This window comes from Schistocerca cancellata, chromosome 5 (genome assembly GCF_023864275.1).
Source record: "Schistocerca cancellata isolate TAMUIC-IGC-003103 chromosome 5, iqSchCanc2.1, whole genome shotgun sequence".
In the NCBI taxonomy this organism is placed as follows: Eukaryota; Metazoa; Arthropoda; class Insecta; order Orthoptera; family Acrididae; genus Schistocerca; species Schistocerca cancellata.
In genome coordinates, this window is record NC_064630.1 from 338,517,447 (window position 1) to 338,542,061 (window position 24,615).

At 43.3% G+C, this 24,615-nt stretch overlaps 1 protein-coding gene across 2 annotated transcripts in view; it reads right to left on the bottom strand.

Annotated features, from left to right (window-relative positions):
• Nucleotides 1-1,439: 1,439 nt before the first annotated feature.
• The window catches only part of LOC126187684 (uncharacterized), a 264,618-nt gene continuing 241,442 nt past the window's right edge, over nt 1,440-24,615 (bottom strand). The window contains exons 5-6 of one of the 2 annotated variants that reach the window (XM_049928920.1): nt 17,750-17,906; nt 1,440-3,684 (exon numbers count right to left, since the gene is read on the bottom strand). In XM_049928920.1, the coding sequence (XP_049784877.1) occupies nt 17,796-17,906 (111 nt within the window). In that variant the 3' untranslated portion in view covers nt 1,440-3,684; nt 17,750-17,795. The remainder of the gene's footprint in view (nt 3,685-17,749; nt 17,907-24,615) is intronic. The other variant, XM_049928922.1, reaches the window with a different exon arrangement.

Below are 24,615 nucleotides of genomic sequence, written 5' to 3' on the forward strand. Positions count from 1 at the left end.
GCTTAGTGTATTCATCTCTAGGTCTCCCTCTACGATTTTTACCCTCCACGCTACCTTCCAATACTAAATTTGTGATCCCTTAATGCCTCAGAACATGTTCTACCAACCGGTCCCTTCTTCTCGTCAATTAGAAGTAAGTAATATTGTTTTTGGAAAATACATTTGGATAAATTAAGATTATATGTCGTTTTTATTTGGTGATACAGAAGCTGTAACTAAACCATAAAGTTAAGGACATAATCCAGTTTTGGAGAAGATTGTCATGGGAAGCAACAGTTACACCAATGTATCTAATACTACTCATAATAAACAGACTGAAGAATTTGCTTCTTTTTAGAAAACTAACCTATTGCAGAGCCTGCCAAATTCATCTAACTGTTTCTCTCTCTGTGAGAACATGAAACACAGTCCTGAAAGAACCTCTGACTAAGTGTGCTCTTCAGCCATGTTTTCATCCACCTGCGAGTGCCAAATAACTTTTTGGTACTGCACAAATCTTATTTTGTGTGAGTTTCTCATCTTTGCCAGTCTATGCAGTGATGTACTGAAGTCCAGTTTGCTTCTAATATTATGATGATCTATGTTCTCTCTGCTGTAAAACTCTCTTAAACTTCTTTTGACATAAATTAATGTTGCGTAAATATTTAGGTTTACAACAGTCACTATCTTCAGCTTGGAAAACATGGGATGGCAGTGTTCCTTAAGATTCACTTTGATTATTAGGAGCCTATTCTGATTACTCTGAATTTTCAGAATTTCACTGATATGACAGAATGTCCCGATACCAGTATTCCATAGGACTACTGTCAGTTTCAACATAACACAGCACAACTGAGCTATTCTCTTGCAGGCATAACTGATACTTCCCTCTCCCAGTTTAATTTGGAATAATTGTGAAGTCCTAACAATTTTACTGTGCTATAAAATACAGTTCTTTCTAACTTCAACAAAAATAGCTTTACTTACATTTTCATAATCATGGGATGAAGTAATCTGCTTCAAAAAGTGTCTCATTATTTTCTGTAGCCTAACCTTGATTCAAGTGACATAATCAGGCAATTTAAGTTAGGAATAAAAATAGCTATCTTGTACTAGTAAAGTGGAGCACCTACAGGGTTGTCCAAATTATGAGTTTGCCAAACGGAAGTTGTAGGTATTTGGATATCAGTTTCCAGAAATGGATATAAAATTAATATTCTCTGTTGTTACTGTGGTGAGTTGGCTGATGCACCTCGTGGGAGCTTATGATTCTCTCAGTTACAAAATGTTGTTTGGTCAATTATGAATTGCAGTTTACTGCAGTTGAAAGAAGCACCGTAGTATTACAGTACAAAATTATACATATATTTTGTAGAGAAAATGACTTAAAATAATACTTGTAATATTATTGTCTTAATTGACCATTTAATTACATTAACATCATCAAATACATTGCCATTATGTTACCTTATTTTAATGCTTATATGGTAGAGGCCTGTCCACACAATTTTTAATTGTAAAATAAAATGTATACTTAAAGTTGTAATGAGCAGGATTTTTGTTTGTCAGTCTGTGTTCCAGATGGAATGAACTTCAAAACATATACTGAAACTGTATAATTTTTTGCTGTAAAAGAACATTAACTCACAATGGTACCCAGTATCTGACACAGAGGTGGGTAAATTCATGTATGTGTTGAGGTGACTAATGAAATATTTGTGAGATTTCAAGGCAGATGGCACTTGACACAGCTGCTACTAGTCAGTGCATGTTAAAAGTGCTGGATTTCTTCAAACTTGTACTGAACTGATACAACTATCTGTCAGTGGGTTTCTTCTCCTGTATGTCACTGGGTTTGTCCTTGTTAATGCTTCTACTGAAAATTACATATTTTACATTTAATGAAGGAATTTCTGTTAACCTTGTTAACATGTATCATACAGCTAAATGTAGAAACAACTATAAGTTGCGTGGAACAACAGTACTAGGAAATTATTTACATAATTAAAATGGGCTATTATTGAGGAAGAGATAGGTTTGCTATTAAACTGGATTTATTTTAAATTATGTAAAGCACAAATTTTGGAGGAGCATACATTTTAAGAGGACATTTTAGAAGAAATTTCAATACTCTCATATAATTTGTAGCATGAAATTGTCATTTTCAATATTTTCAGCAACATGCTCTCCACCTAATACCTTGAACTCAAGTCCCTAGTTGTAGATATATTAATATATTTATGCTTGCCATTAACTCTTATTCTTGAAAGATTGATTTTACATAACAAGTTGATACTAATTGATATCTTGCTCTTAAAACAAGTTTCAGCCTCCTTATACGTCACTACAACCTCTCCCCACCCAGTCTCTCCCCACCTTTTGCTGCCAAGCCCTTTCATCTCCTTTTCAGAATGTACAAAATGCTGTTCTCTTAATTTCACAAGAGAAATGTCTTGCTCTGTATCTATTCTTTCAACTTTTAACCTCCTGCTGCCATGTCACCCCCCTCCCACCCTTTTGATGTTCTCTCACTAGATTTATCTTTTATTTAAGATATTAATACTGCATTCATCAATTTTCAGTTGTCAAATCATTTTCATGATTATCTGTTTTTTAACAAAACAAGATCACCACCATTAAACTGTTTTAAAAGGAAACAAAGATATTTAACTTTTTCAAACAATATATTTCACATAGATTTATGTGTATAAAATAACAGTTACAGTAATTTTAAACTTACAAAACTATTCTGTCACAGATTGATTGGTCATCATTGAACAAATATGCAACACATACTTTGACAATCCTCTACCATACTTTCAATGCATTATTAACTTCTGTTACTGTAAGTCATCACCAGATAATAGTTGATATTTTAGCTAGACAGCGTTTCTTCGACAACAGAAGCATGCTGCTGCCTGTGCTAATCACTCTGCAGATTTGAAGAAGTGAAATAATGAAGGAAAAAAATTTTGGGCATTGTTCCATCTCATTTCCATTTTCAGTAGCATATAAGGACAGCACTCTTATTATTGTACGAGAGTAAGTAGTTTTGGTGTATGTAAATATTTTCACATTTTTCTTAGACTAATGTAGTTTTATGCATCAGTAATACTTTCCATACTAACGTAAGCTTTCACTAAAAGTCTGCATCAGGTTCACTGTTTCTTTTTAGTTGAATGTTATGGTGTCAGTATCCCATCTGCCAGAAACTGCTGTTATGTACAAATTGTTACATTGTCTGTATGTAGTTCCTATTTCTGTTACTTGTATAGCATCTATGTTCCATGTGAGGTGCCAGAGCATCTCTGACTGTAGGCAGAGAATGGGAGACACACATTACACATCCACCGCATTAAAGCCCAAGGCCTTCATACACAGAATGTTTCAAATTTTACAGAACTGGCATAACACAGGAGCATTTGAATTGGAAGTGAATAAAACAATTGCAGGCAATGGTTGTCACTAGCCTCACTGATTACTACTTTGACATATAAAGGTTGCTGCAGGAAAGTAAAAGTTATCCTTATGGTCCTTGTGGACAGTAAAAAGTTTAGGTGGTCACATAGCACCAGACTCCAAAACTGCAACTGCCATCACCCATCAAACTCTGATGTGTCATCAAAGAACATAGAGCAGGATCCACTCATGCTATTAGAAGATGGCTCGTTCATGTCAAACACAGTTGTTCGCTGACATGGAATTCTGTCAAAGAAAAATTGAGTGGATATCACACATGTTATTGCTAAAAGTGGCATTGAAGGGATCATGATACATTGTGCTTGTTAATAATTATAAACAAACTTTTTTGTTGGTTACTTATGAGCTAGGCTGTGAAATTTGGTGGGAAAAAGTACAGACATTGAAAATATTGTTACAGTTTTTATATAGACATAGCTTTATGGGTCTTAAGCTGTACACCGAATCATCACAAGACTCCTCTGACTTTTACTGGATTTAAAACAGCAGAATCAAGAGACCCTATTAGCAACCTGCTTCAATTGCTTATCAGAATCTTTGGATTTGAGACATAAATTCAGGTTAATACTACTATTAATATAAAACGGGTTTTTAACTTTTGCAGTATACAGACAGTTGTTATCACTATCTGAAATCAGTAAAATTATATAAAAGGTTAATATGAAGTAGTAAATAGAAACCTGAGCTGAGATAGTTTTTCTACAGTCTTCAGTGTGAGCAGATCAGCATCATTCAGAATACATTGTTAATATGCTTCATAGATATTACTGGCAGTAGTTTTTCTTTTCATTAATGTACAACTCAGTTCTGTCCACCTCCCTTAAGACTGTCCTTCATTATTGAAATTATGGAATATTAGCAATTAATTATATTTTGTAAATTATCAATGAATTAACTAAATTAGGTGTGGCTTCTGAGGCAGAGAGGGAAATGGTAGTAGTTACCGGTGATTTTTTGTCCATTTACTTCAACCAAACACAATATTTCATTGGCAACATACAGCTAAGCAACAGTGTTGATCAAGTCCAGAAGTGACAGCAGTTGAAACATTTGCAGCAAGAACTGTATCTAGAAAAGCCAATGTACCTGCAAAACATGTTGCCTGAGAAAGACGCCTGAGAAAGACTACATGGATGTACTGGGAATCCATTTGTTGTACATTATTTATTTGGATTTAGCTCTAATGGTACATAGAAGAATGACATAATTTTGGTGTCTTCAACAACTTATATGTGATTCCAGTTGGTGTTAGGAGCACACACAGTTTGCTGCAGTTGTGACCTTTGCTGAAATTTTGTGATGCTCAACAGGAATACAATTAACCCAGCCAGGACTGATTTAAGGCACAGGCTTCGGGAACCAATCTGAGAAGGATGCCAAAGGTGCCCAAGTACAAAATTTCTCTACTGGGCAATAAGTATTGCTCTTCACTGCCTGATCATTTTGTCCAGTGCTACACTGGACAAAATTGGTGACTGTCACTGGTCTTAATCTCAAATTCTTCTGACAGTGTTCCTCAGCATTTCACCCTTGCTTCTATGTCTGTCAGAATTTCATTAATTCTTGTGTAGTGCCGTCTAGCTCTCTGTTCTTCAGAATCCATCCATGAGTGTATGTCAGTGGAGTCACATGCCTTTGTGAAGCCCACGAAGGCTACTTCTGTCTTTTTATTCTTCAATGCCCTACATTCTATCAGTTGTTTCAGGATGAATATCTGTTCTATACATGCTCTACCATTCTAAATCCTGTTTGACAGTCTCTAGATGTACTTAACATCTGCCCTTCTACTCTCTTGAGGAGGATTCCTGACAGCAGTTTGTAGCTGACCTTTATCAGCAATATTCCTCTGGAGCTGTTTGCATCCATCTTGTCCCATTTCTTATGTATTGGTAGGGGGTAAGATGGATGCAAACATCTACAGAGGAATGTCACTACTAGAGTTTGGCTACAAGATGATGTTGAAACTCCTGAAAAGATTAGAAGAACAGACAGAAAGTACAGTTGGAGAAAAGTGGGATTTATGTGGGGAAGAGGATGTATAGAACAGATGTTTATCAGGAAACAGCTGATGGAACATAGGACCTTAAGTAACAAAAATATGGCAGTAACCTTTGCAGACTACATAAAGCCATATTACTCCATTGGCAGACACTCTTGGAAGGATTCTGGAGAACAGAGGACTAGTGCCAATACACAAGAACTGTAATGGAAATTCTGACAGACATGAAGGCAAGTGGACACTCAGAGCAGCACTATCACAAGAGTTTAAGTTCAAGACCAGTGTCAAACAGGGAGAAGCATACACACCAATTTTGTTCAGCATGAAGTGATCAGTCATTGGAGAGCAATAAATGAGAAAACGCGAATATCAAAGATGCGTGTGGGATACAAAAGGTACAATAGTGCCCAAATGGACTACTTAGCCTGTGCGTAGAATGTAGACACAGTGAAGTGAGAAGGAAGAAGATGCAAATACACAGCTCGACAACATAAGGCAGATATCCAGAAGGATGGGACTGGGGATAGCCTACATCGAAACTCAGACACTGAGTATCACTGGAGATTGGGCAATACCTGGAGGCACTGTGCAAAAGGTTGGCAAATTTAAACACCTGGGAGAGTGTATAGCAGAAGAAACAGGAGCAATGTGGAATAACAGTGAGGATAAAGAGGATGAGGTCAGCTTACTGTATGACAAGAGATGCATACCATCTTCTTCTTTTTCTTGTGCCTTTGTTCCCAATTGGTGCAGGGTGGAATGGCTATTGACGGATTTGGCATGGTTAGCTTTAGGGGTGCTTGAATGCCCTTCCTGTCAAACCCCATTACCCCCATTGCCCCCCCTCCAAATCCCACCCTGTACACTCTTACCCATTCATCGTCCTCAAATTTTGATGCAACACTAGTGAGTTACAAATTATTTTAAACACACGCACATTAACTTGTAAACGTTAACAAGACTGTACAACTTGCTGTTGCAGTTGGCAAATAGTATCAATGTGCACTTTACTTTTGAGATGACGCCAGACAGAGAAATCCAGAGCAGTGAGGTCAGATGATCTTGGAGACCAGATTACACGCTCCGCTTAACCTGCACATCTTGGACCATATTGCCTCATTAGATGTCATGCATCAGCAGCAAAATTTGTCTATTGCCCATCTTCCATATACCACATTACCTAGCACTCCGTAAGGTATTGTGGACTGTGGGTAAGATTTGAACCAAATTACAGGGTGGCGCACAAAATGTGTTACCAATCGTTTCTTTCACAATTTACGACGCACATTAGATATCCCGCTGGGATCTCTACAGCAGCACCAGCAGAACTTGGAAAAACAAATGAGTTACGAAATGACGTGTAATTCACGATACTGCCGCTAGGAGACTAGTAAGCTGCAATGGCTGACAATGGAAGACTGACGACACAGCAACGATCGGCAATTGAGTTACTTTTTCACGAAACGAAAAGCCTTGACTCAGAGGCGTTTTCGACAACAGTTTAACACACGATGGGTCCCTTGCAAGAAGACCATCCACAGGTTGTACGATAAATTTGTACAGGAAGGAACAGTATTGGAAGCGAAGCGACCTCGGCCTAAGCCTGTTTGTTCATGGGAGAATATTGAAGCAGTACGATTTGCTGTACAGAGAAGTCCCAGGAAATCGTGTAGAAAGGCAGCCGTGCAACTGGGAATATCCAGACGCTCCGTTCAATGCATTCTTAAAAGTGACCTCCATATGTATCCATACAAGATGAGCTGTGCACAGAAGCTCACTAAAGAACACAAGCAGCAGATACTACTGTTTGCTCAGTGGGCGAAGGATAGGGAAGAAACTCTCAACAACGTTTGGTTTTCAGACGAGGCGCATTTTTATTTAGACGGTGTGGTTAACAAACAAAATGTATGCTTTTGGGCCACTGAAAACCCACAAATGCTTCATGAACGACAACATTATGCTCCGAGGATTACAGCGTGGGCAGCAATTTATAGTCATGGACTTACTGGACCCTTTTTCTTTGAAGAAACTGTGAACAGCGAGCGTTATTTGAGCATATTTCGCAATAGCTTCATTCCATAGCTTCTTGCTACTGCCTTGCTCTTCAACACGCAGTGGTTCATGCAAGATGGAGCAAGGCCACTTACTGCAAACACTGTGATGGAGTTTTTACACGAGCATTTTGACATGCGGATAATTTCACTCAGGTTTCCAGGTCGCTTCAATGACGGACAAAATTGGTCCCCCAATAGTCCAGACCTCAATCCATGTGACTTTTTTCTTTGGGGGTACCTAAAGGAAAAAATTTTCCCGAAACGTCCACGTGATTTAATGGAGCTCAGAAGACTTATTCTTCAAGCTTGCAGTGAAATTACGGAGACATGTGCCGTAGGGTAAACACTAACTTCAGCGTTCGTTTGAAGATAGATAGGAAACGAAATGGTGGACATATTGAACATGTGCTGAGTTAGAACAAACCTCCATGGACGGCTCTTCATTGTAGTATATGTTCCTTTCAGACTGTATTGACATTAAAGTTTATATTCAAAAACAAAATGGTAACACATTTCGTGCGCGACCCTGTAAAAAGGGGGGCTTAATCGAAATGTGTATGTTTCGAATGAATTTGTACTAAGTAGGACAATATTTGATACTGAAGGCAGTGGCGGCTCGAAACCGCAGATTTGTAGTTATCTGGGAAACGGCTCGCTTGTGGACTAGTGTTTCCTGGATCGATTGGTCTTTTGCTGTATTTTCATTGGGTCGTTTCTGCTATTAATTGTGATCCACCCTGTACGTACAATTGAATTTTTATTATAACCTTACATACAAATGAGTAAAGAATAAAACTCATGTGGCTCGCAGTTTGATGCAAATATTTTCATCTGACGCCGTTTCAGTGACGAGGGTTTTAGTTTACATTGGTGATGTAACCTGTAACCCACTGTGAGAAAAGTGTGGACGCTACCGGTACCTTTGATCTATGGAGGTCATTATTCTATTCACAATATGTAGTTGCTCCGGTATTTTAATCTAAAGTCGCAGATTTTCATTAAATCTAGGTACTCTACTCACGGTAATAATTTGACCCAAAAATGACAGTTTCTGCGAGACCTTGGAGATGGAGAGTCCCATGCATCTGGCACCCACTGTTTGGGATCGATCAATTGCGCTGACATTGAGCGTGTTAATCATTTTGCACTTATTATGCCACGTGAAAGCTCTAACGAACTATGAGTCGGATAACAAGCCAAATGGTCAGGAAAACACTCCAGCGTTCTTTCCTTATTAATATTTCAATACCTCTCATTCAATCGCACACGAATGTAGGTAGGATTTATCTTTTCTCTTATCTTTTTCAACCCCTACTCATTAGAGAAAGAGGGTCTGTTGTAGAACTATGCATTTGCTGAATGATCGTCGAAGAAGCACTGTTGGTACACATATCAGCCCCTTGGTTCATCTGGCCGGTCAGCTGCTCCACAGCTGCACGTCTACTCGCCTGTATACATCTCCACAGCTGTCATTCACCTCCGTCATCTATGGCCCGTAATGCACTACAGCTGCTTCGTTGCCGGTTTTGGGTAGTGCCTTTTTGCTGTTCATGGTATACTTTAACCATGGCAGCAAGCAAAATTAGGCCGTTTCGGTAATGCTTCCACCCTTGGCCCAGAAGCCAATGATGAAACCCCCCTGGACGTCCGATAAATCACTCCGTTTCCGCATTATGCAACGACTGCACTGTTTTCCGCTTTATATACCCTCTACTGCCAGTGCTCCCATCTGCCATCTGTGAGTGGTTATTGCACGTTGACGTCGAAAGTAGCCGGTGGTCACTTTATTGTCACTGGATCGTGTATTTTGGGCATGCCATGTATAATAGTTGTGGTGGCGCTGAAACTCTAATAGTAATTATTCTGTAAGACGTATGGGAAAGTGTATGACGTTCCGTCTCTCACAATAGTGGAATTCTTATTGACAACCAAGAGCGTTTCCTCTCATGTGGTCTGGAGGTCGACTATCCCTGTATTTCCGAAAAGGTTCGTAGTTCCAGAATGAGATTTGCACTCTGCAGCGGAGTGTGCGCTGATATGAAACTTCCTGGCAGATTAAAACTGTGTGCCGGACCGAGACTCGAACTCGGGACTTTTGCCTTTCGCAAGCAAGTGCTCTACTAACTGAGCTACCCAAGCACGACACACGCCCCGTCCTCACTGGCAGAAGTAAAGCTGTGAGGACGGGGCGTGAGTCGTGCTTGGGTAGCTCAGTTGGTAGAGCACTTGCCTGCGAAAGGCAAAGGTCCCGAGTTCGAGTCTCTGTCCGGCACACAGTTTTAATCTGCCAGGAAGTTTCAGGTTCGTAGGTAATTACTTACAGTTTGCTGTGATCTGCGTTTCCTTTCATCTGGTCTGGAGGTCGCACTACCCCTGTATTTTCGAATTATAAGTATAATTTAATATTCCAAACTGAGTGGCGATAGGTGGCTTTTGCAGATGAATCACGTACCATCGGACAGATAGCCGTGGGCGTGTATGGCGAGATACGTCTGAGAGCAACACTTTCAGGCTCGAGGAGGGAGCTTTATTCTCTGAGGAATGTTTTTGTGGCATACCTTGGGTGATCTCGTCATTCTGGAAGGCGTAATGGATCAACAAAAGTACGCATCTATCCCTGGGGGACCATGTCAGTTTGGTTTTCTTGGGCATGATGAAATCTATGAGCAGGACAATGCAACGTGTCACACAGCTCGCAGTGTACGTGCGTGGTTTGAAGAGCACCAGGATTTGTTTAGCGTACTCCCATGGCCACCGAACTCACAGATTTTAAACCCAATTGAAAATCTATGGAACCACCTCGATCAGGGAATTCCCTTCATGGATTCTGAACCGAGAAATCTAGTGCAGCTGACCACAGCACTGGAGTCGGCATCACTCCACATCCCTGTCAGTACATTCCAAAACCTATTTGACTTTCTTGCTGTATATGTTCTCGCAATGGTCTGCACTGCAAAAGGTGGTTATTCAGGCTTTTGACAGGAGGTCACATTAATATGACAGGAAAGTACATTGTTGTGGTCTTTGGAATGTAGACGCACGTGTTCACGCTAGTATATTCTGTGCAAACCTCTTCTTCTCTGTAGCTACGCAGTTTGCACCCAGTCTCGGTTTCCATCTTTAATTTTTACTCCTGAAGCTTACCATAATTACCAACTGACATTTCTGTGATGCCTCAGGATGGGCTTACCAGCTGATTTCTTCTTCCAGCGAAATTATGTCGTAATTTTCTTTTCTCAGCAATACAAGTTAAAAAATCTTTGTTGGTTATCGAATGTACCAGTATAATCTATAGCGTTCTTCTATAACTATAAAACTGTCGTTGTGTTGTTGTGGTCTTCAGTCCAAAGACTGGTTTGATGCAGCTCTCCATGGTACTCTATTTTGTGCAAGCATCTTCACCTCTGAGTAACTGCAGCAGCCTACATCCTTCTAAATCTGCTTGCTGTATTCATCCCTTGGTCTCCGTCTACCATTTTCACTCCCCACGCTTCTCTCCAGTACTAAATTTGTGATCCCTTGATGCTTTGGAAAGCGTCCCACCAACCGATCCCTTCTTTTGGTCAGGTTGTAAGACAAATATCTCTTTCCCACAAACCAAACGAAACAAATATCTCTTCTCTCCAGTTCTGTTCAGTACCTCATTAGTTATACGATCTACCTATCTAACCTCCAGCATTCTACTGTAGCACCACATCTCAAAAGCATCTATTCCCTTTTTGTCTAAACTGTTTATCGTCCCCATCCCACACCCATACATGGTTACACTTCGGACTATTACTTTCAGAAAGGGCTTACTGAGACTTAAATCTGTATTCCATGTTAACAAATTTTTCTTCTTCAGAAACGCTTTTCTTGCTATTGCCAGTCTACATTTTATATCCTCCCTACTTCGGCCATCATCATTCCCAAATAGCAAAACTCATCTGCTACTTTAAGTGCTTCATTTACTAATCTAATTCCCTCAGCATTACCTGATTTAATTCGACTACATTCCATTATCCTCGTTTTGCCTTTGTTGATATTCATCCTATATTCTCCCTTCAAGACACAGTCCGTCCCATTCATCTGCTCTTGCAAGTCCTTTGCTGTCTCTGCGAAAATTTCAGTGTCACTGGCAAACCTCGATGTTTTTATTTCTTCTCCTTGAATTTTAATTACTACTTCCAATTTTTCTTTTGTTTCGTTTACAGCTTTCTTATTATACATTTTGAATAACATCGGGGATAGGCTACAAACCTGTCACACTCCCTTCTCAACCACTGCTCCCCTTTTGTACCACTCGACTCTTATAACCGCTTTCTGGTTTCTGTACAAATTGCAAATACCCTCTTGCTCCGTGTATTTTACCCTTGCAACCTTTAGAATTTGAAAGAGAGTATTCCAGTCAACATTGTCAAAAGCTTTCTCTAAGTCTACAAATACTATAAACGTAGGTTTTATCTTTCCTTAACCTATCTTCTGTTACACCTGTCATCGCCTGCTTTATTTGGGATTGGAATTATTATATTCTTCTTGAAGTCTGAAGGTATTTTGCCTGTCTCATTCGTCTTGCCCACCAGATGGAAGAGTTTAGTCATGGCTGGCTCACCCAAGGCTATCAGTAGTTCTAACGGAATGTTGTCTACTCCCGGGACCATGTTTCGACTTAGGTCTTTCAGTGCTCTGTCAAATTATTCACGCAGTATCATATCTTCCATTTCATCTTCATCTACGTCCTCTTCCATTTCCATAATATTGCCTTCAAGTACATCACCGTTGTATACACTCACTATATACTCCTTCCACCTTTCTGCTTTCCCTTCCTTGCTTAGGACTGGTTTTCCATCTGAGCTCTTGATATTCATACAAGTGGTTCTCTTTCCTCCGAAGGTCTCGTTAAGTTTCCTTTATGCAGCATCTATCCTACCACTAGTAATATACGCCTCTACATTCTTACACTTGCCCTCTAGCCATTCCTGCTTAGTCATTTTGTATTTCCTAACGATCTCATTTAGACGTTTGTATTCCCTTTCACCTGCCTCATTTATTGTATTTTTTTTATATTTTCTCCTTTCATCGATTAAATTCAATATCTTTTGTGTTAGCCATGGACTTTTACTAGCCCTCATCTTTTTACGTACTTGGTCCTCCGTTGCCTTTGCCATTTCGTCTCTCAAAGCCACCCATTCTTCTTCTACTACACTCCTGGAAATTGAAATAAGAACACCGTGAATTCATTGTCCCAGGAAGGGGAAACTTTATTGACACATTCCTGGGGTCAGATACATCACATGATCACACTGACAGAACCACAGGCACATAGACACAGGCAACAGAGCATGCACAATGTCGGCACTAGTACAGTGTATATCCACCTTTCGCAGCAATGCAGGCTGCTATTCTCCCATGGAGACGATCGTAGAGATGCTGGATGTAGTCCTGTGGAACGGCTTGCCATGCCATTTCCTCATCCAGTCCCAAACATGCTCAATGGGGGACAGATCCGGAGATCTTGCTGGCCAGGGTAGTTGACTTACACCTTCTAGAGCACGTTGGGTGGCACGGGATACATGCGGACGTGCATTGTCCTGTTGGAACAGCAAGTTCCCTTGCCGGTCTAGGAATGGTAGAGCGATGGGTTCGATGACGGTCTGGATGTACCGTGCACTATTCAGTGTCCCCTCGACGATCACCAGTGGTTTACGGCCAGTGTAGGAGATCGCTCCCCACACCATGATGCCGGGTGTTGGCCCTGTGTGCCTCGGTCGTATGCAGTCCTGATTGTGGCGCTCACCTGCACGGCGCCAAACACGCATACGACCATCATTGGCACCAAGGCAGAAGCGACTCTCATCGCTGAAGACAACACGTCTCCATTCGTCCCTCCATTCACGCCTGTCGCGACACCACTGGAGGCGGGCTGCACGATGTTGGGGCGTGAGCGGAAGACGGCCTAACGGTGTGCGGGACCGTAGCCCAGCTTCATGGAGACGGTTGCGAATGGTCCTCGCCGATACCCCAGGAGCAACAGTGTCCCTAATTTCCTGGGAAGTGGCGGTGCGGTCCCCTACGGCACTGCGTAGGATCCTACGGTCTTGGCGTGCATCCGTGCGTCGCTGCGGTCCGGACCCAGGTCGACGGGCACGTGCACCTTCCGCCGACCACTGGCGACAACATCGATGTACTGTGGAGACCTCACGCCCCACGTGTTGAGCAATTCGGCGGTACGTCCACCCGGCCTCCCGCATGCCCACTATACGCCCTCGCTCAAAGTCCGTCAACTGCACATACGGTTCACGTCCACGCTGTCGCGGCATGCTACCAGTGTTAAAGACTGCGATGGAGCTCCGTATGCCACGGCAAACTGGCTGACACTGACGGCGGCGGTGCACAAATGCTGCGCAGCTAGCGCCATTCGACAGCCAACACCGCGGTTCCTGGTGTGTCCGCTGTGCCGTGCGTGTGATCATTGCTTGTACAGCCCTCTCGCAGTGTCCGAAGCAAGTATGGTGGGTCTGACACACCGGTGTCAATGTGTTCTTTTTTCCATTTCCAGGAGTGTATATTCGTTTCCCCTGTTCTTGTCAGTCGTTCCCTAATGCTCCCTCTGAAACTCTGTACAAACTCTGGTTCTTTTAGTTTATCCAGGTCCTACCTCGTTAAATTCCAGCCTTTTTGCAGTTTCTTCGCTTTTAATCTGCAGTTCATAACCAAAAAAATGTGGTCAAAGTCCACGTCTGTTCCTGGAAATGCCTTACAATTTAAAACCTGGATCCGAAATCTCTGTCTTACCATTATACAATCAATCTGAAACCTTCCAGTGTCTCCAGGTCTCTTCCACGTATATAACCTTCTTTCTGTAACACTATTGTTCAAATCTTCTCTCCTTGTCTGAACTGTGAAATGAATTCGTAGTACTTTAATTCATATTCGGCGTGCGCAAATTTTGCGTTTTGAGAATGCTAATCTTGCTAACTCGGAAGTTTTCATTTCTTCTCTTTGAAGTTTAATTCCTTTTTCAAAAGTCTCCTTTTTTGCCTATACTATTTGCTCAATGTACAGATACAGTATCATAGAAGATAGGTTTGCTGGTATATCAACGCGGACTGTTCAACGTGCCTACGAAGCTCTAAAATTGACAGGAATTTCTGTTGTCAGTGAACGAAGATCCGTTTCAACGATTTTGCGAGCGAACATTGCGAAGAGATATTCGTTTTATAAACAAAAACTGTCTTTTCTTGCTGCAGTGTATTTTATTTCCTTTAGACGTGTCTTGCATTTTAATTTAAAGCATCTTCAGTGGGATAGTTCTTGGAATCGGCGTTTCTTCTCATCTGGTCACATGCTGGAGATGGCACTTTAACTTGACTTACGAAAAATAAGCATGTTTTCATATTCCTAATTTTTTTCTTGACAATTTTCATATTGTTTGCCCTTATTGCTGTGGAGCACTAGTAGTCTTCTGTCACTAGTTGTAGATATTTCAATTACATTTGTAATTTAAAGTCGTAACTTCTGTGAGTTCTGAACTCACAGCATTAATTTCGTTACGCAAATTCTCTTTACTAAATGCGACTGACTTTTCGTCACTGTCAGTAGTTATGTTACGGATTTTGTCTACTTCATTGTTCAATTCGTTGCACTAGATCCGTAAGCCGTTAACCATTATACTCATCGATTTTTGTCCTTCTTGCTTGTATTATTGATTTAATGATCTCATGATTTTGCGCCTGTGTTTTCTCAAGAGCTTTACTAACCAGTTCAATTATTTGCTTGCATTTTTTTGTCACGTGGGTCCGAAATTCTTGGGTTTCCGTTTCGATTTCTTCGCGTTTGACTTTACATCCTTCTCTGAGCTGATCTTGTTTTTCATCGAACATCTCAGTAAGCTCGGATCGCAAATTATTGACAGTATCTGTTAACGTGTTCAATTTAGTTTTGACTTTGTCTTGAATTTGTTTGTTTTCCTCCCACATTTCTTTGTTTTCCTCCCGACCAGATTGTAATTGCCTTTGCGGTTCTTTCATTTTGTCGTCCATCATTAATTCCATTTCCCCTAATACCTGAGTAGAGACGTTATTATTAACAGTAGTGGTCCCCTTTTGTTGAGTAGCCAACGGCGTTGAACTAGGCTTGGGCAGATGTTTTCAATAAGCATCAAGCTAAAAAGAAATAAAGCTGCGATTGCTGATGAGCTTCATCGTGCTGCCCGTTGAACGTATCCTAGGTGGGCAGTTATCACAAAAGGATTTGGCATCCTCCATCAAGCATACTTAATTGACATGATTGCATATTCGAAATGGAATTTTGGATATAAATATTTATTAACAGTAGTTGATGTTTATTCCAAATACGCATGGGTTGCTGCTCTGAAGACTAAAGGCGGTGATGCAGTTGCAAACGCGCTTTAAAAGAATTTACACAGAAAGCAGGCGAGTTCCAGTACACTTACAAGCTGATCTTCAGAAATAATTCTACAATACTAGTTTCAAAAAGTTAATGCAACATCTCAGAATTAATCATTGGTCCACTTTTTAAAATATGAAAGCTTCCGTAGTTGAATGTTTCAGCAGAACTCTCGAGAGTCTTATGTTCAGAAAATTTACTGCTCAGGGTTTCTACAAATTGATTAATACTGTACAAGGATTCGTAAAGCAATATAATCACACGAAACACAGGACAATTAAAATTCAGCCAGCGGAGGTGTATAATAAAATCAAAATGATCGATCCACGCCCTTGGAAACTTAAAATTGGGGATTATGTCAGTATTAGCAAACAGAAGACAGTCTTTGACAAAGGATACACTGCAAACTGGTCAACGGAAATTTTCAGAATACGTGAAGTGCAGTTTCTCAGATGTAGATATTGGTGGTGCGTCTTCCATTTGCAAAATTTGCGAGCTCGCAGGTGAGCTCTTACCTGCTACCTTTTTGGTTTAGTTCCCATTACTGCAAGGGGTGAGGATCTTGGCTGCTACACTTCGCTCCAGCTCTCCTTGCCGCCGCCAATCTTCTGGTAAAGTCGAAGGATAGCGACAGACTTGATCAATCGTGGTACACAGGACGTGGTACACAGAACGAACTATCTCCGTGGTACTTAAATCGAACTTTGTTAGTGGTTGACCGATCGACCTATTTCCGTAGTACACAAATCGAACTAACCTACACTTGCACAACACACTGGAAAAACGACATAGGTAAGGTGTTCTTTTTTTTTTCACCTCAACAGGCCTAAACGACCCTTTTAATACTTGAACTTATACTTCGTAAGAAAGGGAAGTTCACAACATTCCCATATTAAATTATGCAAATTTTAACCTCTTGTACACACACACACACAGAGAGAGAGAGAGAGAGAAAACTGTAATTGTAAACATTGTGTGTGTGTGTGTGTGCGCGCGCGCGCGCGCGCGCGCGTGTGTGTGTGTGTGTGTGTGTGTGTGTGTGTGTGTGTGTGTGTGTGTGTGTACTGATCACAGAGAAAACTGTAATCGTAAACATTGTGTGTGTGTGTGTGTGTGTGTGAGTGCTTGGACAACGGCCAGAGCGAGATGACTCAGATGGGTACGGTGCCGTAGCGTACGCGTAATCTCTGCGTATTTACGTCTTCATAGTGTTCCAGAACAAACATAGGTACACTACTGGGATCCCTGGATGGTAGGCGACGGTTTTCTTTTCCGAGGAACACTATTAAGAAAACGTAGAGAACCGGTATTTGAAGGTGACTGCAGAATGATTCTACTACTGCTGACGTACATTTCGCTTAAGGACCACGAAGATAAGAGAAATTAGGGCTCGTAAGGAGGCATATAAATAGTCGTTTTTCTCTCGCCGTATTTGCGAGTGGAACACGAAAGGAAATGACTAGCACTGATATTGGGTACCTTCCACCACGGACCATACCGTGGCTTTGGGAGTACCTATGTAGGTAGATGCAGGGGGATCTTGTGAACTGTTTGAAGACGTCTGGTGTCCCACACCTGCGGAAAGCTACCTAGAAATTGTCTAATCCATACCACGTTGAATCGCTGCTGTACTGCGTTCCAAGGATGGACCTGGGAAGGTGATCGTAATGTTTTGGGTCATCATTGTACAATATATTGCAGATACTAGAACTGGGCTTGGCTGATTCCTCCACTTAAGTTAGAACTTGGCTTGCCCTGACTCCAGCTGCGGCGCATTGTTTACTGAGCTATGAAAGAAATGTTTTGGTGACGTACTGAGGAAGTGGTACAATGCGGGACCTTGGCGCACCTGTGTACAGCAGCCGGCGCCCGACTGGTGCAGGAAGCGGATGTCGTCACGAGGGAGCGGGGGCTGGTGGGCGTGGCCGCCGGCTGGCGTCGTGCGCCGTGTCGCGCTCCACCTCCAGCAGGCACTCCTCTGTACCGCTCAGCCCGTCCTCGCCGTCCTGTGGACAAGTAGGGCGCCCACGTCAAACAAAGCTAAACACAGCCTGTAGCTCTGACAGGTGCTCCATTAGGGCACCTCAAGTTCGACGCTGCTTATCTCCTAACCTATTTGCACGTAGGTTGTAGTAGAAAGAAAGGAAGGTTACGAAATGAGATTCCGCCCACAACGTTCGTTAGAGGCGATTACTTGCTCAGCTGCGTAAAGAAGGAGCCTTGACAAAGAAACTATACCGGTTTTCATTTCAACCGATTTAGGAAAAGCACTGAAATCTGTCATGATCTTTAACCGGTCATTGTGGCCGAGCGGTTCTAGGCGCTTCAGTCAGCAAATGCGCGGCCGCTACGGTCGCAGTTACGAATCCTGCCTCGGGCATTGATGTGTGTGATGTCCTTATGTTAGTTAGGTTTAAGTAGTTCTAAGTTCTGCGGGACTGATGACCTCAGATGTTAAGTCCCATAGTGCTCAGAGCCATTTTTGTCATGATCTTTAACAGATGGGCTATATCTTAATGACTGAGACACTTTTCCAAGTGCACTTGTAAAGTGTGTAAGAGACATTTTCTGTGAACAGTGCTGCACAGCTTCAGTGTACTGAACGAAACAGTGTCACTAAATCACCAAACGCCGCAGTAGTACGTACTCAGTTACCGATAATCAATTTCCGCTAAGCGAGCATCTTCAACTCACTGATACCATTGCGTTAGGTTATAGGAAGGGTCCGTGGCGGTAAGAACGTAATTCTTGTCAATTGTAGCGCCTGTCATTTATACACTATCTATCGAATGTTCGATACAGTTCCGCACTGTCGCCTGATAAAGTAAGAGCCTACGGAATATCAGACCAGCTGTGTGGCTGGATTGAAGAGTTTTTAGCAAACAGAACACAGCATGTTGTTCTCAATGGAGAGACGTTAAAGTAACCTCTGGCGTGCCACAGAGGCGTGTTACGGGACCACTGCTTTTCGCAATATATATAAATGACCTAGTAGATAGTGTCGGGAGTTCCATGCGGCTTTTCGCGGATGATGCTGACTACACAGAAAAGTTGCAGCATTAGAAAATTGCAGCGAAATGCAGTAAGATCTGCAGCGGATAGGCACTAGGTTCAGGGAGTGACAACTGACCCCTAACATAGACAAATGTAATGTATTGCGAATACATAGAAAGAAGGATCCTTTATTGTATGATTATATGATAGCGGAACAAACACTGGTAGCAGTTACTTCTGTAAAATATCTGGGAGTATGCGTACGGAACGATTTGAAGTGGAATGATATTATAAAATTAATTGTTGGTAAGGCGGGTGCCAGGTTCAGATTCATTGGGAGAGTCCTTAGAAAATGTAATCCATCAACAAAGGAGGTGGCTTACAAAACACTCGTTCGACCTATACTTGAGTATTGCTCATCAGTGTCGGATCCGTACCAGGTCGGGTTGACAGAGGAGATCGAGAAGATCCAAAGAAGAGCGGCGCGTTTCGTCACAGGGTTATTTGGTAAGAGTGATAGCGTTACGGAGATGTTTAGCAAACTCAAGTGGCAGACTCTGCAAGAGAGGCGCTCTGCATCGCGGTGTAGCTTCCTGTCCAGGTTTCGAGAGGGTGCGTTTCTGGATGAGGTATCGAATATATTGCTTCCCCCTACTTATAACTCCCGAGGAGATCACGAATGTAAAATCAGAGAGATTCTAGCGTGTAAAATCAGAGAGATTCTAGCGCGCACGGAGGCTTTCCGGCAGTCGTTCTTCCTGCGAACCATACGCGACTGGAGCAGGAAAGGGAGGTAATGACAGCGGCACGTAAAGTGCCCTCCACCACACATCGTTGGGTGGCTTGCGGAGTATAAATGTAGATGTAGATGTAGAAAGTTTTCGTACTCCTATTAGTGTACATTAATATGGGGTGTGTCCCACACTTCCCCTTTACGATGACAGATAGTTTCTGTGGGGTATTTGAATGTTTGTGGAGGAATGTGAGACCATTCTTCCTCAAGAGCCGAAATCAGGGAAGGTAGTGATGTTGGACGCTGGAGTCTCTAACGAAGTCCACGTTCTAACTCATTACAAAGGCGTTCCACTGGGTTCAGGTCGGGACCCACGGTAGACCAGACCATCTGAGGAATGTTATTGCCCACAAATCAATGCTTAACAGATGCCGCCGCTTTATGACAAGGATCCATTGTCATGCTGATAGAAAAAAAATCGTCGTCTCCGAAACGGTCCTCTGCTGTATGCAGTACACAAATCTGTCAAATGTGTTCATATCCAACCCGATTTATCGCAATAAGGGGATCACACCCCAGTCACGAGGAACTCCCCGCGTGCCCTAACGCCAGCTCCTCTGTACACATGGTGGCAGGTAACGCTCTCCAGGCATACGACAAACCGAAAACCTTCCATCGGGTTGCCACAGGGTATAGCGTGAGCGATCACTCCGAATCATCCGTTTCCAAGCATCCACTTCCCAGTGCGTCGCTCTTTACACATCAAGAGATGCGTAGCATTGACTACGGAAATATGTGGCTTATGAGGAGTTGCTCGACCCTTGTACCCCATTCTTTTTAACTACCTACGCACAATCACTGTACTCGGTGGACTGCTGGTAGCACTGTGGAACTCACGAGAAATTCCTTCCTCTAATTTAAGTGACTTTTACAACTACCATTCGCAACGTTCGATGATACATGTCTGTCAGTAAATGTGGTCTGCCTTGTCAAGGTTTAGCTGCGGTTGTCCCTCCGCGTTTCCACTTCAAAGTCACACCACTAGCAGTCGAGTTTTTGAAATGTCCTGGATGAATTTGTTGGCCCAAAAGTGGACGTACAAAGTCACTGAGCTCCACTGACCACCCATTTGCTGTTACTACTTCTCTACTGCTAACACAACAGTCTCGTCCTCCTTTGACACTGGCCGGTCCGCGTCAGATGACATCTAATGGCCAATTCCGCATTACATAGGGGTGTCCAGACACTTTTGTGTAGTACAGATGCTTCCATTGCCTTACTCATTTTTCTATTAGTGACTAAATGCAAATACTGACAGTCTATTCCATTGTGCCCTATGATGTTGATACATTATACACTTTTTGTTAGTGAGTAGGTGCACATATTGGCAGTCCATTGCACTTATCCTGCTGAAATGCAGGGTTTCGCAGGGATCGAAGAAGGGTAGAGCCACGGGTCGCAACACATCTGAAATGTAACGTCCACTGTTCAAAGTGCCGTCAATGGGAACAAGAGGTGACCGAGACGTGTAAGCAATGGCACCCCACTCCATCACACCGGGTGATACGCCAGTATGGCGGTGACGAATATACGCTTCCAATGTGCGTTCACCGCGATGTCGCCAAACACGGATGCGACCATCATGATGCTGTAAACAGAAAAAATGACGTATTCCCATTCGTGCACCCAGGTTCGTCATTGAGTACACCATCGCAGGTGCTCCTGTCTGTTATGCAGCGTCAAGGGTAACCCCAGCCATGGTCTCCGAGCTGATAGCCCATCCTGCTGCAAACGTCGTCGACCTGTTCGTGCAGATGGTTGTTGTCTTGCAAACGTCCCCATCTGTTGACTCAGGGATCAAGACGTAGCTGCACGATCCGTTACAGCCATGCGGATAAGATGCCTGTCACCTCGACTGCTAGTGATACGAGGTCGTTGGGATCAAACACGGCGTTCCGTATTACCCTCCTGAACCCACCGATTCCATATTCTGCTAACAGTCATTGGATCTCGACCAAAGCGAGCAGCAATGTCGCGATACGATAAACCGCAATAGAAATAGGCTACAATTCGACATTTATCAAAGTTGGAAACGTGATGGCACGCATTTCTCCTCCTTACACGAATCATCACTACGTTTCACCAGGCAACGCCGGTCAACTGTTGTTTGTGTATGAGAAATCGGTTGGAAACTTCCCTCGTGTCAGCACGTTGTAGGTGTCGCCACCGGCGCCAACCTTGTGTGAACGCTCTGAAAAGCTAATCATTTGCATATCACAGCATCTTCTTCCTGTCGGTTAAATTTCGCGTCTGTAGCACGTCATCTCCGTGGAATAGCAATTTTAATGGTCAGTAGTGTAATAACTGCGTACTTCACGCCAACGGGTCATTATCTCAGAATGAATAAACACAAGTCCTATATAGTTTTCAAGGGAATGATGATGATATAGGTGGATAGCGATCATGCACATTTCTCTACAAATTAGACCAGAAAGGCTTAGTAATACTGAGGCCTCACGACTATGGTGGCCATCAGAGATGCGACACTTCGTCCTCGTGCTCACAAAACCAGTCATGGGACGATGAGAGCTGAATGAACTGGGGTCTTGTCTTGGAACACGGCATCATCACTGGGGAACAAATATTGTACCACAGGACGGATCTGATCAGCCAAAATGACCACATAATCCTTGGCAGTAACGAGACTTGCAGAATAATGATGCATCCCATGGAATAACACGATCTGGCTATCTAAATCATCACCATACTCTCGTCTTGTTTCACTCTTGTCAGCCAGCAGTCTTTATTGTATGCGTGGCATGGCGTACGAAAGACGTAAATTCGACCACAAGTTGGAAACAATGTGAAAAAAGACTCATCCGAACAAAATACTTTCATACATTGCTCCATAATCCATGATTTGTGGCTTCGGCACCACCTTTCCCTGTTACGAGCATTTGCATCACTGGCGAGTGATTTTCTAATTCCAGCTCACCCTGCAGTTCCCCACTTTTGGAGCTCCGTTCGTGTTGTCTTGGTCCTGACAGGTTTGAAGAGTGCAACATCCAGTTCTGCATTCACTTCTGCTGACTTTTACAGTTGTCTTCCTCCTCAATGACTGTCTGTCACGATCACTCAAAACACACTTTCGTCCGCGTTGTGACTTATCGGATGAAGTTTTCCTGTTTTCCCTGTAAGCGGTATAAATCTTCCATACGGTGCCTCTTTAAACACCAGACACTTAAACTACTTTGGTTACGAGCACCAACAATTTTCCCGTGTTCGAAATCACTTAGCTCCAGCATAATGCACTCACAACTATACAGAACACTGTTCTGACAAAGACTGACACTTGCAGTGTATTGAGGGCATTTTACACAGGTGCCGTTTGTGGTCAAATACAACAGACTTGGCTAGCAAATGCATCTACGTTCAAACAAGCATTTCTCGGGGTGCTTCCATGTTTTTAACCGACCTCTGTATCTAATACACTCCTGGAAATGGAAAAAAGAACACATTGACACCGGTGTGTCAGACCCACCATACTTGCTCCGGACACTGCGAGAGGGCTGCACAAGCAATGATCACACGCACGGCACAGCGGACACACCAGGAACCGCGGTGTTGGCCGTCGAATGGCGCTAGCTGCGCAGCATTTGTGCACCGCCGCCGTCAGTGTCAGCCAGTTTGCTGTGGCATACGGAGCTCCATCGCAGTCTTTAACACTGGTAGCATGCCGCGACAGCGTGGACGTGAACCGTATGTGCAGTTGACGGACTTTGAGCGAGGGCGTATAGTGGGCATGCGGGAGGCCGGGTGGACGTACCGCCGAATTGCTCAACACGTGGGGCGTGAGGTCTCCACAGTACATCGATGTTGTCGCCAGTGGTCGGCGGAAGGTGCACGTGCCCATCGACCTGGGACCGGACGGCAGCGATGCACGGATGCACGCCAAGACCGTAGGATCCTACGCAGTGCCGTAGGGGACCGCACCGCCACTTCCCAGCAAATTAGGGACACTGTTGCTCCTGGGATATCGGCGAGGACCATTCGCAACCGTCTCCATGAAGCTGGGCTACGGTCCCGCACACCGTTAGGCCGTCTTCCGCTCACGCCCCAACATCGTGCAGCCCGCCTCCAGTGGTGTCGCGACAGGCGTGAATGGAGGGACAAATGGAGACGTGTCGTCTTCAGCGATGAGAGTCGCTTCTGCCTTGGTGCCAATGATGGTCGTATGCGTGTTTGGCGCCGTGCAGGTGAGCGCTACAATCAGGACTGCATACGACCGAGGCACACAGGGCCAACACCCGGCATCATGGTGTGGGGAGCGATCTCCTACACTGGCCGTACACCACTGGTGATCGTCGAGGGGACACTGAATAGTGCACGGTACATCCAAACCGTCATCGAACCCATCGTTCTACCATTCCTAGACCGGCAAGGGAACTTGCTGTTCCAACAGGACAATGCACGTCCGCATGTATCCCGTGCCACCCAACGTGCTCTAGAAGGTGTAAGTCAACTACCCTGGCCAGCAAGATCTCCGGATCTGTCCCCCATTGAGCATGTTTGGGACTGGATGAAGCGTCGTCTCACGCGGTCTGCACGTCCAGCACGAACGCTGGTCCAACTGAGGCGCCAGGTGGAAATGGCATGGCAAGCCGTTCCACAGGACTACATCCAGCATCTCTACGATCGTCTCCATGGGAGAATAGCAGCCTGCATTGCTGCGAAAGGTGGATATACACTGTACTAGTGCCGACATTGTGCATGCTCTGTTGCCTGTGTCTATGTGCCTGTGGTTCTGTCAGTGTGATCATGTGATGTATCTGACCCCAGGAATGTGTCAATAAAGTTTCCCCTTCCTGGGACAATGAATTCACAGTGTTCTTATTTCAATTTCCAGGAGTGTATATAGTGGTCATCAGACGTTTTTGTTGAATAGCCAATACTGACACCTGAGGCCGCATATGTTCGCATCTTATTAT